This window comes from Corvus kubaryi, unplaced genomic scaffold (assembly GCF_017639235.1).
Source record: "Corvus kubaryi isolate FWS band 111438036 unplaced genomic scaffold, C.kubaryi_AGA036_p1.0 37398, whole genome shotgun sequence".
In the NCBI taxonomy this organism is placed as follows: domain Eukaryota; kingdom Metazoa; phylum Chordata; class Aves; order Passeriformes; family Corvidae; genus Corvus; species Corvus kubaryi.
In genome coordinates, this window is record NW_024581137.1 from 8,330,550 (window position 1) to 8,345,363 (window position 14,814).

At 38.9% G+C, this 14,814-nt stretch overlaps 1 protein-coding gene across 1 annotated transcript in view; it reads left to right on the forward strand.

Annotated features, from left to right (window-relative positions):
- Positions 1–1,550: 1,550 nt before the first annotated feature.
- Positions 1,551–14,814, forward strand: part of CNTNAP2 (contactin associated protein 2) — a 1,035,266-nt gene continuing 1,022,002 nt past the window's right edge. The window contains exon 1 of the mRNA XM_042044203.1: positions 1,551–2,390. Coding sequence (XP_041900137.1) covers positions 2,294–2,390 — 97 coding nt within the window. The 5' untranslated portion in view covers positions 1,551–2,293. The remainder of the gene's footprint in view (positions 2,391–14,814) is intronic.

The following is a 14,814-nucleotide window of genomic DNA, read 5'->3' on the forward strand; positions in this document are numbered from 1 at the left end:
GTTAATTCCCAAAAAACTCACATATCCTAATGATTACTGGACATCAAAATGTATCTGTGGGTTATAAGGAAAGGGAAGGGCATTGCAGAGAGCTCAGGATGATGCAGGGAAGAGGTAACAGAGTCTCTATGGAAATATTTATTCTTTCAAAAACAGAGATAAGTATCATAAAACTAATCATTCATAGTGCACTTTTTCATTTCACATTTGCTGTAGACATATTGGCATTACTTCTGTGAAAGCATTTGAAATATTAATGTATTAATACTCGATATGGATAAGGCAAGGGAGGAAAAGCCTCAAGGAGGAAAAATTAAGGCAGTTGGGCAAGATTACAGAAGCACTTTTCCCAGGCCTGGCATTTAAGCTTTGTCCTAGGCTGTGCTCAAACCTCTAGGCCACAGCTCTCCTGGGATATCACATATTACGTATGGATGAGCTTTCAAAGCGACCTAAAAGATAGGCACTGTACTCCCTCTGAAAGGCAACAGGATGGAGGATCCTAATATCCCAAGGCCTTCCTGAAAACCTCATCTTACACACGGTCTTAACCACTTCATCACAGTCACTAAATAACAGCAGGTACTTGTTAACAGCATGTGTATTAGTCACTGAAAATAATTTATCCCTGCTTTGAGGCTCCTCTAAAGAGATTATACCTCTCAATTTCTCAGCTTTCTCTATATAACACCTGAGAAATAATTGTTTTCATTTTTCTTTGCCTCATTGATTGTAAAATAAATAATCCATGAATAACTCCCTACCCTCATTATTCTAGCGTATCTGGTGAGCAATAACTTTTGGTTCAGCTGTTTAAGGGCAATGGCAGGAGGGATGGAGAGGGATGGAAAAGAAGAGTCAGACTCTTGAAATGCCTAAAACATAAGGCTGCGATATGGCCAGGTTGTCTACGTCATTTCTTGTAGGTGAAAACCACAGTGATACTTCAATGCAGCTTGCTTCCTGGCTCGCTCTCGGGCTGAGAATTAATTACCGAATGGCAACATCTGCATTAGCGGCTCCTGCAGCCCCAGCTCTCTGCAGGCGGGGTCACACTCGTTCCCCACCAGATGTAGGACCGCTCGGAGGACTTGCCTGCTGGCCACCTGTCTCGGATCCCCGCAGGCTGGAGCTCGGGAAGCCGCGGTGTGCGGTGGGGAGGGCGGCAGGAGCCGACCGCGGGGCGAGCAGGGGAGCCGCGCCTCCGCTCCAGCGGCACCGTGACACCGCCCCGCCGCTCCGCTCCGCTCCTCTCCGCTGCCGGCCCCGGCCCCGATCCCCATCCCCGCACTCGCCCCGGCCCCGGGCCCGCTCCACCTTCCCCCCAGCCCCAGCCCTAGCCCCGGCCCTGATCCCTGCACTGGCTCCCGCCCCGCTCCGCCCCGGCCCCGATCCCCGCCGCCGTCCCCCGGCTCCGCATCTGAGCCAGGCAAGGGAGGACGATCGGAGTCCTGGAGGCCCGAGGGGCGCAGAGGAAGAAGGAGGAGCTGAAGGAAGCGAAGGGAAGGGGAGGGGAGCGCAGGGGAGAGGATTTTCCCATCTTTTTTTTCGGGGAGGAGGAAGGTTGCTGCTGCTGGTGGCAGCGTTTCCTCCTGCTGGAAGAGGATGAATACATGAGGAGAGAGGCTCTGAGCCTGCTTCTGTGCTGCGGGAGTGTCTCTCTCTCCCTCCCTCCCCTCTCCCTGCCTCTGTGTGTGTGTGTTTGGCTGCCCGGCTGTGTGTGCGTGTACACTGTGTATATATATCTGAGCTGGGAGGTTATTGCAAGCTCCTCTCAGCAGCGCTCCTCTGTACAGGAAGAAGGGCTCAGCTGCAGTGGTAGCATCAACAGCAGCATTAGCAACACCAACTGCTTTTTTCGGCTTTCTTCCTTCCCTTCATCTCCATCTCCCTTTTCCCTCCCTCCTCCCACTCTCTTGGGGGATTGCTTTTCCTAATTTTTTTTTTATTATTTATTTTTTCCTCTAGAATCCCTGTTATTTGACACTTAGTGGCTTTTCTTCTTCTTTTTTTTTTCCTCCCTTCCTCTGAGAAGGAGACACAGAAACACATACGCACAAACACAGAGAAATAAAGGAAAGAAAAGTACCGGGACTTATCCTGCTGCTGCAAACCCAAAGATAGCAGACGAAGAGGGGGTTTGGCTTCTACCCCAAGGTAAAGCCCTGCCCCCTTTACCTCTTCAACACCTCCTCCGAAGAAGAGAAGGAGAGAGAGCGAAGGGGGCCAAAGTGGAGAAAAGCAGGTCTTCTGCGGCTGGCATTTGGGAGTACAGGGAGCCAGGAAGTGAAGGATGGTTGTGGTTACCCGAGCTGGCTGCAGGGCAGCTCTCTTCCTCTGGATTTTCATCAGCATTAGCTGCAGAGCCAGGACTGCTCTGCCTGCATCTCGTAAGTACCCTTTTCTAAGAAACATGCACAATTTCAGCTCTGCAATAAGACAGAGGGAAAGTCTCACAACTCTGTGAGGTTGCTTATTATTTCTTTGCTGATGAATATTGTGTTTGATTGTGTTTGATTTTTCTTTGTATGTGTCTGTGTGCACTGAGGTCTGATACTGTTTGCAGTGCCCCTCATCAGATCTTCCTTGGTGATTTCAGTGGTAGCTGGTGTGGAAAGTTGAAAGAGACCTGCTCTGTGATGTAATCTTGGTTCTGCAATGGAGTCAGAGGGGGAAAGGAACCAGAAGCTGTTCAAAGTTTGGGGATAGTTTTTGTTTGGCTGGTCGGTTTGATTTGTTTTGGTTTTTCCCACCTTTTTCAGAAGGGATGGAATTTGCAATTGGAAGTACTTCACTTCTACAGTTTCGTGGGGAAAAAGAGGAGATGTGACCAGTTTCCATAACTAGTGTTTTACTAAGGAGCAGCAAGAGAAAATTCTGTCTCATTTGAAGGGGAAAGAATGATTGTGAGTTGATGAGAGGGAACTGAGCCAGGACAGCTGTTCTTGAGAGTGAAGTTTTGCTGCTCATAATAGAATGAGCAAAGGTATTTTAGAGGAGACCATCAATTGCCCTCCTAGCGGAGGCAGAAATAGTAGAGAAATGATCAAGCATCTGCTGAAAAGCTGAACTTCAGACCAGAAGAGTGTAGAGCACCTGTACAGAATCTGATTCTGCTATCAGTATAAAAATGACAGCATATTCATTGTTTTCAGTGGATATTAGATCAAATTTTTAACATTGCATTGAGCTGTAGTTTTGAGCAAAACACTTTGCAAGTAGATGTCAGAATTAAGTGTTTAGTTGTTTCTCTTCAGACCATGTAAAACATTTGCCAGTTGCCAAGTATCTTTGAAATGCATACTGAAATGAGGCAGTGCATTTTTATAGAAACATCATCATACTGCTGGCTTAATCGGCTGTTTATAGAGGAAGGAAGTGTCCTGAAATGTTACAGATAGATGTGCTGGATTGTATACATGTGAATGGGGGTTGATTCTACTGACCAAGCAGGGAATTGTCATAGAATGTAATGTATATACTGCATAGAGATCTATGTGGATCCCTCTATTTATTTATTTATTTGTTTGTTTCCTTGGGGGCGGGAATGAACAATGCAATGATTAGGGAATTGGAGCACTTCTATGCTTTCTCAGTGGGTTTCTATCTGTTATCATCTGATCACCTATTGAAAACCAAAACAGTGTTATTCCAGGATTTACTTGCACTTGTGTATTTGCTTGTGTGTCAACAAATATGCAGAGCAGTGTCTGTATTGTTATCTAGGTCTCAGAGGCTATAGGATGTTCAGTTGTTTTCCTACCTTTGAATTAGAAGAAGTATTGATCCTGAGGTTTACTTCTTAGTTTTGACCAGCTATATAATTTTTCTTAGCAATATTATTTCTTCATGGTCATCTCTCAGGCTCTCACAGGAATGTGTGGGGGTGAGGATTCATGATTTAGGTTGTCAAAAATGTGTTCTTTGAAAACAAAGTCCCTGCTTTTCTCTAACAGGGTTTCAGAGCTTTTTTGTTTGTTTTTGTCACTCAGCAGCTAATGGCTGTAGTTTAACATGAAAATGACCTACAGTGGGTTATCTGATTTCCCAACAAACAAATCTTTAACTTTTGAAAGAAGTTTGTTGAGAAGTTAGTGGTTGTCTTAATGTTACTATAACCAGAAATTCCAGGAATAAAGGTTATGTATATAATCTTAATTAAAATTTACTCATATACATTCCCATCTTGATAACTATCTATTAAAAGATTTCTCTATATTAATTCACCTTCCAAGAGCTTATACATTATACTCCTTATGTAGTGAGTGGCATTTAATTTCTGACTCACTTCTGAAAGTGAAATGGAGCTAGATTTGTTTACTGGAAACACAATACAGCTGGAAGTACACATCAGCCTCAACTTTACAAAAGGATTGTTCACATAGCAGTACATTCTGAAAATTCACATTGCTGAAAATTCTTGTAAAGCCTTATGGGTGCTTGGGAAGTGGTACCACAGTGGGAACTCGAGTGCTGTGTCACAGTGTTTTGGTGCACCACTTCACTGGTTATTCTCTTTCATGCTTCGCTATACAAACTGGTCACTGTGCTGTATTTTGTCACTGTGCTCTGTTTTCTGGGGTTGTTTATAACTTTGTATGCAACTGGTTGTGAATGGGATTGGAGAATTTTGTTCTCTGTTGACAAGATGATGTACTTAGTTTTTTATCTTTCTTTCCTTTTCTTTTTTTTTTTTTTTCCTTCCCTCTGTCAATTTTGAACATCATATTGGGAATACTTCCAAAAGAATTAAAACCTGTGTGAAATGCAACTTTAACGTAAAACTTATTTCCAACCACTATTACATTTTCTCCTCCATGTTACTTTATGTTTTGACTTTGAAGTAATTAATGACATCAAATTTATTCTTCACAGTATTTTTTGGGAAGCATGCAAGACTTATGGTGTACAGTGAATTACAAATCCCTATATATGAGCTTGCTGTTCAGTATTTTCTTACAGTCTGCTTGTGCTGGCATAGAAAAAGATACAGTTTTCAGAAAGAAGAGAATTGGACATTGCTTATGTAAATATACTGCATCCCAAATGTTTGTTTACTGTGGAAAGCCAGTAAATCTATCTCTGTCATTAAAATGGAAACTCAGTAATACTGATTCAGAAGAGATCGTGTTGAAAGCTTTTAATCTCATTCAGTTTTATCTCGAGATGAAGTGGGTGTTGAAAGCCCATCCTTTAGTATAATAAACATACACTGTGACAGAATATCACATACACTAATGCTCAGATCTTACTGTCAATTCTATTCATGGTCATGTTTTCAAACCCTGGCAATAAATTCTTAATATTCCTGAAATGTTTTTTACTAAGCGTGGAGGGACGAAAACACTCTTCTGGAATCAAGGCTAATGAACAGCTCAACCAGGAGAGGTCATCACAAGATAAAAAGTAACATGGAAAATACAAATTTAGTCTTTACAGTCTTTTACATGGCTAAGATGGAATGATATGAATATGAATATGGGCAGACTAACTTTCATTTGTATTCCTATAAAAAACCCAAACACACAAAGCAGCAACCTTTTTACTTAATAAGAACGTTAAAGGTATTCAGTATAGGATCATCTGCTTCTCTGTGAAAGGAATTCACTTTAAAAGTAATTGTCTTTCACAGCTACTTTTTTTTGGGTTTTTCTGATTGTGTCTGTTTTTATGCAATGCAAACCTGATCAGTACAGACCTATTAAAACTTCTGATACTTGTCATAATTTTTAGTAGGTCCCATACCACTGCTCAAGTTGAAGTTTGAACCCATTTTACAAGACGCAGTGCTGAAATCAAATAGGGGGCATGTATAGTAAATCATTAAGATATGTAAAAGAAAAATGCACATCTTTTAGCTTTGACTGCATGGCACCCAGATTTTCCTGGGGAAAGTATTGAAAATGAGTAATGTCCATTTTGAAAGAGTGAGGCATTGTACAAGAAAGTCCTTTTTAAGAGTTCTGGACTATGCAGAATTACCTTCCAGATCATGGTGCTTGAATGTTGGGTGTATGACGTGCCATATATCCTATTAGGTTCACGAATAGTTCTTTTCCAGATAATGTCTCAGACAAAACAGTATTTTTGGAAATCCGATAAATTCAATTTTTTTTTTCCTGTTATAACTGATTAAGATTTCTTCGTTTAGGTCCCGTTGTCTTGAGGTTAACTCAGAGGTCCCACAGAATTTCATTTCAAGTATACCAAACCATTTTCATTTACATTTAACATTTAATAATTTGTCTGATCCTTGGGGTCAAAGCATTTAAAAATATACTAAACTTTTGAGGGCTTAAGTTTCTTTTAAGACCATGGAATTTCATAACATTAAACATATGCTTTCTCTTTTGTTCTTTTAGAACACTTTAGCTATAAATTAGAACAAAATTTACATCCATCATTGTATAATTGTATTATTATTTAAGGTGCTATTCATCACTATATAATAAAATTAATGTTCAACAGACAAGTGACAGTTTTAACAACATTGCACTGAGTTACTGTTATTATTTAACAACATTGCATTGAGTTACTCGTCATGACTCTTTAAATAAATTGGCTTCTTCTTGAGCAATATGTTAACTTACATGTGAATGAATGAAATGTATCAAACAGTCTGCTGTGATTTCAAAATTTGTGACAGCAGCTAGAGCCCGTGTCAGTGCTGAAAATCCAAAGTTTCAAAGATTCTTTAACTTTTGTGTATGCAACATTGCACAAAACCTGATTGCAAACATTCATCTAGATACAGCAAGTCTTATTCAAAGTTTCGTGTGAGTGGGCATTGAATCAATTGTAAATGCCATTGAACTGCTGTTTTAAAAACTGCCTTCTGCTTGGGCTGTTTTTGCTTTGCTTGTGTGTTTAGTTTTGTTTTGTCTCTTTTTTTTTTTAATTCTGGTGCAATAATATGAAATAAGACATAACTCAGTAAGTAGTCCAGTCTGAAAGAAAGTTTGAAGGTGAAGTTAAAGACTATGAATTGAAAACTTGTTTCTGAACATTGGCTGTTTCTTTTGCAAGGACATGAGAAATATTTTTTTATTTTCTGTCTTTTTTCTTTTTTTTTACTCAGGTACTTTTAACACATGAGAGACTATTTCAGTTCCTGCAGTTGTGATAGAAAATTATTTATATATAATGCATAACACATTACAGTTACTCAGACTGTACCACTTCTTGAGTAACTCACATTAGAATGGATCTGTGACAGACAGTAGATTTTCCTATAGAAGTTCTTTAGGAATTGTAACTTGGATCTCTATGTCTTCAGATATATCAGATCTCATGTTTACTGTTTAGTATTTATCACAATATTTAAGAGTTTTTAAGACTGTAATACTTTTAATGTTTGGGACAAAAACAAACTATGTACAAGCCATGGGGGAGTTTCTGCATTTTTTTTTCTAGATTTGCAGAAGCTGATCTCCCTCTGAGTGAACTGACTAATAGGTCAAACATAAGATAACTGGTTAAATTTTGAGGTTCCCCTGCCCATGAATATGTCCTGAAGAGCTGTCATGCTCGTCTTACAAAAGCACATGGACTTGGAAATGTTTCAGTCATTTCAATTAGGAAATGTTAGAGAAGAAACATGAGTCTTCTTCATCAGATGAACTGATGAGTGACTTTGAAAATTTGTTAGTCTTAAAAATTTTAAATAATTAATTTAAAATTATAGCATTATTTCCAAAATCTACATAGAGATGAGATCCTTCTTTAAAGGATCGGGAAGACCTGTGAGATAAAGAAAGCAGTCCATTTGGCTTGAGCCTTCTCCCACTGAAGGAAATGGAAGTTGTGCCACAGATTTTAGGAACAGTGTGGTTATGGTTTTTTGTCAGTGAGAAGTTCATGATTCAGTCCATTGGTATGAGATACTAGAAATGATTAAAAGGTTCTTCAGACTTCAGCCTTTGAACTAACATTGATTTTATCTGTATCACACTTCATTTAATCAGCTACTTTATTGGCATTGCATTGGAAAATGCGAGACCACCAGCTAATTGCAGAACATGTTAAATCTCTAAATTTGGTGATGTAGAAAATTGCAGTAATCAGTAATCAATTCTTTTGAGCCACTTGCAGTTCCAACTTTGGAGATATCATAGATATAATAAAAAAATTCCCAAGTCTTATGCTTAACATTTACAAAGAACTTGAGCACTTGGTTTTGATAGCTCTGCAACTTTAGAACAGCTTTACAAAGCTGAGACCTTTCCTATCTCAGAAATTGTCTTAGTATTCGTTCACTGTAGTAGTAGCCAGCCTTTTCTGATTGGATCTTTAAGGTTGCACAGCAGATAATTCAGAGCAGAAAGGGATATTGACATTCACATTTACCTCTTTCCTCTGCCTAAAAAAGTCTAGAGATTTTTTGGCTTTACAAGCTCCTGGTGGAGAGATGGTTCATTCAGACATTTAACTTAAGCAAGCGGTCATGCTATGTCCATTGAGGGACTGGCAAACTTATTTACACTTATAGTTCATTATTTGATGTTAATATTTATCACCATTTGAAATATTTACCAAATCTTTTATTTTAAGCTGTGTATGCACTCCAAAAATACGTTTTAAATAAATCAGTGACTAAAATCGATTCAGCATAGCTAGAAACTTAGTTGCCAGTTCTGCATTTGTATTGGTAAAAGCTCAAGTGGGGTTACAACTTTCAATGTGCAAATAAAATAAGCAGCTAAAAATACTTCCTAGAAGCAAGAAAGCACTTGAACTTTTCTAGGCAAAGGATTTTCCGTCCCACAAACAAATGTGATGTTTTAGAATGAACACTTATGATATGTCTCTAGACTATTTAAGTCCCGGTTTAAAGGGAAAGTAATATTTTCTTGTAGAAATTTAATGACTGTCTAAATATAACATAAACATTCTGTTTGATTTTGTAACTCTGCTATAACATTTAGTTTTTTGTAACATTTGCCCAGGGGAGTCAGTTATACACATGCTACATTTCTACTTTCTCTTTCTACAATGTAGGAATTTAAGCATTTTTTTTGGTGTCAAATCTAGAGGGGTGCCACTGTCTGGGTTTTTTTAAAAACCCAAATTTTGATAAAAAAAGTCTCTTATTGATTGCTTAATCATCTTACATACTTAAACTGGTATTTATTGTGAACCCAATGAATTTATAGTGGGGTAATACAGAAGATCAGCAGATGAGCTGAGGAGACTGGGAGGGGCTATTTCCATAAGGGGTAGCAGAAAGTCTGTGATGGAAGGTTTGCCAGAGAAGAAAAAGAAGAATTACTCTCATAACAAATGGAAGTTTAAAAGTATATGGGCCTAATGCAATGGGATACAACACAGCGGGAAAGGCAACCTCAATATATTTTAGGTTTTCATATCTTATCTACTGGTTTTAAGTATCATTGGTGTAAAGTTCTTGAAACACAGATTGAAATGCAATTAAATTGGGATGTGCTGTTTATGGTAATAGAAGGAATACTGTGATTGGGGAAAAGCAACAACAACAAAAAAATGTCCTAGAATAGCAACCAACAGATAGGAAAACAAAAAAACTTAAATTTACACCCTGTTGACCCAGGTTTCAAACACAGATGCCTTCCTAATATCTTTAGACTCTGCCCAGATCATCAGTGAAGCACAGGAAGGGCTTGTGCACATTTTTTTCCCTGGATACAGATAAAAATTCAAATATCCTAAAAAAAAAAAAAAAATCAGGAAAAAACAAAAAAACCCAGAAAAATAAATTATTTTAAGAACATAATCAAAGATTAAAACTAGTGGCACCCTATTGTTCTGGGCTATGGGAAAAAAAGGGAGAAGGATGTACTGAAGGTTGTCTCCCACACAATAACAGGAACCTATTTTTTCTTCTGCTGAGGAATGGAGTCACAGGGAGTAGCCTGCCCAGTCCACAGCATTTGCACTGCATTAGGAAAAGAGGGAGCTTCTGTGAGAAACAGAGTCAGAAGCATATCCTGTTCAGGCCAGGCTCTGCTAGCTACTTGCTCCCAAGCTGCAGCAAGCTGTACTCTCTAATGTTCTTTCCTTTGGTTTTACATCCAAAAAATTATTCTAGTGAGCATACTGTCAGTTGTATGATGAATGTCCTACCTCCTTCTTCCCTGGTACAGCCAAGCTGTTAGAAATGATAGCAGAATTCCCTCTAGATAAGAGGAGGTACAGTTCCAACCTTCTTCCAAAAAATATACACCACCAGATCACACACCCATTTGCTTCTGCTCCTAATTTATTTGCCATTTCTCACATGCCTCCTTTCTGATTTTATTAATCATCTTACTCCCTACTCTCTGCCCTCTCCCTACCCTTTCCTCCAGCAATAAACTGATTCCACTGACTTCTGCTGGATTCTCATTGATTCATCACTGTATTGAGTAATTTGCTGAGCCTGAAACTAAGGGAGATTGTCTTCATTGATTCCTGATTAATTCATCCATTTGTGAAAGCTAGGTACACAGGTAATAACTCAATTGAAATTCCTTCACTGCTTAATTGCTGTGCCATAATCCTGGCCTGTTAAATTAGATAATCAGATATTATGAATGATTAGGATTCATTTTTTCAAAACACAATTATTAGAATGTCATTATAAGGAATGTTTTTATTTACTCTGTTTATAATTATTAATAAAATGCCATTTTAGACATTAGGTCAGTACAGTGTATATGTTTTATACATATGGAAAAAAATTGTGTCAGATGAATCTGTGAGTGAATTATGGTCCCAAATCTACATATTCATAGCTTGTAAGGCCAAAAAGGATCCAAACCAGCTATGGTGATATGGTAGATTGTATTACTACTTTTTTCTCCTTTATACATCATAGAATCAATGAACCAGGGAATAGTTTGGGCTGGAAGGGACCTTCAAAGATCATCTAGTTCAACCCCAACACCACAGGCTGGGACACCTTTCACCAAACCAGATTCCTCAATGTCCTATCCAGCTTGACCATTAACACTTCCAGGGATGGGACATTTGCAGCTTCGCTGGGCAGTCTATTCCAGAATTCCTTCTTTTTGTGTAATCTAAATCTACCCTCTTTAATTTAAAAGTGTTCCTCTCATACTATCGGTACATGCCCTGGTAAAAAGTCATTATTTCTCTTTCTTATAGGCCCCCTTTAAGTATGGAAAGGCTGCTATAAGGTCTGCCTGGAGCCTTCTTTTTCCCAAGATAAGCCACCCCAACCCTCTCAGCTTTTCTTTTTGAAAGGGAGAAGCCCTCTGACCATTTCCATGGCCCTCAGATCGACCCACTCCAACGTGTCAATGTCATTCTTCTGCTGAGGGCTCCAGAGCTGGACTCATATGGGGTTTAAGGAGAGCAAAGTAGAGGGGCAGTGTGATGTCCCATGACCTGCTTGCCATGCTGCTTTTTATGCAGGCCAGGATCCTAGTGGCTTCCTGGGCTGCAAGTGCACATTGCTGGCTCTTACATAAGTTTTTGTCTGCCAGTATCACCAACTCCTTTGCTCTCAATTCCTTCATCCCGCAGTCTGTATTGCTACTGGGGATTGCCCCAACCCAGGTGCTGGACCATACACTTGGATTTTTTTAACTTCATGAGGTTCACGTGGGACCACTCCTCAAGCCTGTCCACATCTCTCTGGATGTTGTCCCTCCTCTCAGTCAAATCAACAGCACCACTCAGCTTGGTTGCGTTCCGTAAACTTGCTAAGGATGCACTCAACCCCACTGTCTAGGTCATTAATAAAGACATTTTACTGTATTTGTCCCAATACCTGTGAGGGACAACACTCATCTCCATTTGGATCTCCATTTGGACTTTGAGCCATTCTTTGGGCATGGCTGTCTCGTCAATTATTATTCATCTAACAATTCATGCATCAAACCCTTATTTCTCCAATTTATGGACAAGGGTGTTGTGTAGAACTGTGTCATTGACCAGGTTGGTTACATCAGTAGCTCTTCCCTCATCCACCAGTACAGTCACTCCTTTGTAGAAGACCACTAGACTTGTCAGGTATTATTTGCCCTTCATGAAACCATGTTTGCTTTCTCTAATATATCTCCTTGTCATTCATGTTCTTTGGCATATCTTCTAGGAGAAACTGTTTCATGAACTTCCTAGGCACAGAGGTGAGGCTGATTGGTTGGCAGTTCTCGGGGTATCCATTTTTACACATTTTATAAATGGGTGCAATGTTTCTCCTTTTGTAGGCACTGGGGATTTTGCTTGACTGTCATGACTTTTCAGAAGTGATAGAGAGCAGCCAGTTCCCTCAGGGCCCTAGGATGCATCTTGTCAGGTTCCACAGACTTGTCTATGTTCAGATTCCTCAGGTGGTCTTGAGTCTGGTCTGCTCCTACAATGGGTAAGACTTCATTCCCCAGTCCCTGCCTTGATATTCAGGGGCTTGACATATGTGGGAAATTGAGTTGGCAGGGAAAACTTGAGGAAAAAATGTTGCTGAGTTCATCAGACTTCTCCATGTCAGTTGCCATCAGATAACCTGTCTCATTTACCAGAGGGGAACAGTCCTTTTTGTCTTCCTTTCCCGAGTCACATACCTGTCAGGGTTTTGACACATTTCCTCCTGGCACTGAATGTCCTGGCCTGGAGCTGTGTTCTTTACCCTAAGTTCATGGCTTCAAACATGGTCACATTGAAATGCCTAATGTTTTCTTTTACCAGCTGACTTAGTCATCCCAAGCTTTTGACATGTAAGCTTCTAGTCACCTTCAGCTTCGTAGACTATGCATTTTTCTGGAGTTCAAACACCAAAGATGTTAAACAAAGGACTGAAAATCAGACTTCCATTTGTTCTCACTAGAAACCACTCATTTTCTTTGTTATGATTACATTTTGAGATATTTAAAGTGTCACATTTATAATAATTTTGAACCTTGGTTAAGATAGCATAGACTGCCACTCAAGTGCCTTCAGAATTCAAAATGCATATTATTTCAATATATGCAGAAATAGACAGAAATGCGTATATCTGCAGATTTCTTGTGATCCAGTTTTGTATTCTCAGAAAAAAAAAAAGCTGTCAGAAGATCAGGATACTTTGACAAGATCGATTTTTTTAAAAGTGATGTTGATTTTCAATAATTGCATTTACAGCATTTAAATTTTTATTAATCAGGTTCTATTATTTTGCCTCGCAGCAATGTTAGTTGGAGTGGCTTGTAAATGTGCATTTCATTGTTTTCAGTATTTGCACTCCACAGTTTCTTTCAGTCTTTTGGAATTTCCTTGGTGTTTCAAGGGTTATTGGAAATCAGCAATGATCAGCGATCAGAGACCTTCTCATTTACAGCTTACCCTGCTGGTTTAAACTGTCTAGCCTTGTTAACCTCTTTTAAACATCTTCCTCAGCTTTTATTAGAATGTAAATGGTTTTGTTGCCACTCTGAGATCTAACTATGCAGTCTTGTTTGTTTTCCTAACACTGTATGTTTTCGTCTTTTCTACATGATTGGCAAATTCACCACCTGTATGTAGCGGTCTTCTGGTATGGCTCCTTTTGCTCCTCAACTCCTCTCTCACTTCTTAAAGAAACCCCCAAAACACAAAACCCAACACTCAAACCTGTGGTTTTGGGATTTTTTTTTTTAATAATGATTCTTATGTTTTCTGTGCAGAGACAAATTAAAGCTTATATCCTTTTGCTTATAATTTTAACGTATTTGTTAGATTCTGATTTACAGAATCACAGAATGGTTGAGTTTGTAAGGGACTGCTGGAGATTATCTTGCCTTGCTAGTAGAGTTCCTTATATCAAATCTAAATCTTCCCTCTAGGAAGGCTATACAGCAGCAGATAACATGGCCTTAGAGAGCCTAGAGGAAGACGGTTGTGGGTTTCAGGCAGAAGGAAGTAATATAATCTTTCCTGACCAGTTCTGACCTGGTCCTAACTATTGCTTCAAATCAGAAGAGAAAATTCATTTGGATTTTAGGGGTTCTCTGAATTTTTAATTTAACAACTTGCTACATCATTAAGTCCAGTCTCATAGAAATGCCCCTCCCAGTCTCTATTGACATAGTTTCCTATATATATAGAGAACAGTTAGTTCAGAATTCTTGCTGACATAGACAATGTTTGTATTCTGAACTTGAAAATCATTCCTCTTCTGGTGCTGAAGATTTACCTTTCATGAAATGTCAGCAAAACCATTATTTCCATTGTGAAGAGTGTTCAGAGATAGGAGCTGATTTTACTTTTCCTCACTGGGAAAGGAAGGTGCTTTTGGTTTTATATTAAATCTGAAATGTGGTAACTCAAACTGTGGAGTTTTTATCATGTTGTGATGCCATGTGTGTATATCTTGAGGAATTTTTGTAAAGAGTGAGAAAGTTTCTTTTCTTAAAAGTGCAAGGCAGTGATGATCATTTCACAAAGCAAAATATACTATAGTATCAAGGAATTGTTCTGAAGTAAAGGCATAATGGACTGGTTTTACATACTTATGTTGATCATTTATATAGGTTTTATTGACCTGATGGGACAAATTATTTTGCAGAAAGAGAATTAATTTGCTACTTCTAACTATTTTCCTCAGGAACATAAGCAGTAGATGGTAAAGGCCTTTAGTTTTTATTATGACCATATTTCCCTCTTAGAAGAGTCAGTATTTTGTTTGTCTGGAAGAATGTTGTGAAAAGTCAAGTGAAAGACTGGAATCATTGTGCTTGAAATTGCCTAGAGAGGAAGATTTTCTGCTAGAACCTTGGAAAGAATAGATCTTGGATATTAACTCAGAAATACAGTAGAGTATTCACTATACTATGTGTCTCATTGTAAGTAACCCTGTCTAGTGAATCAAGATGTAACCCTACA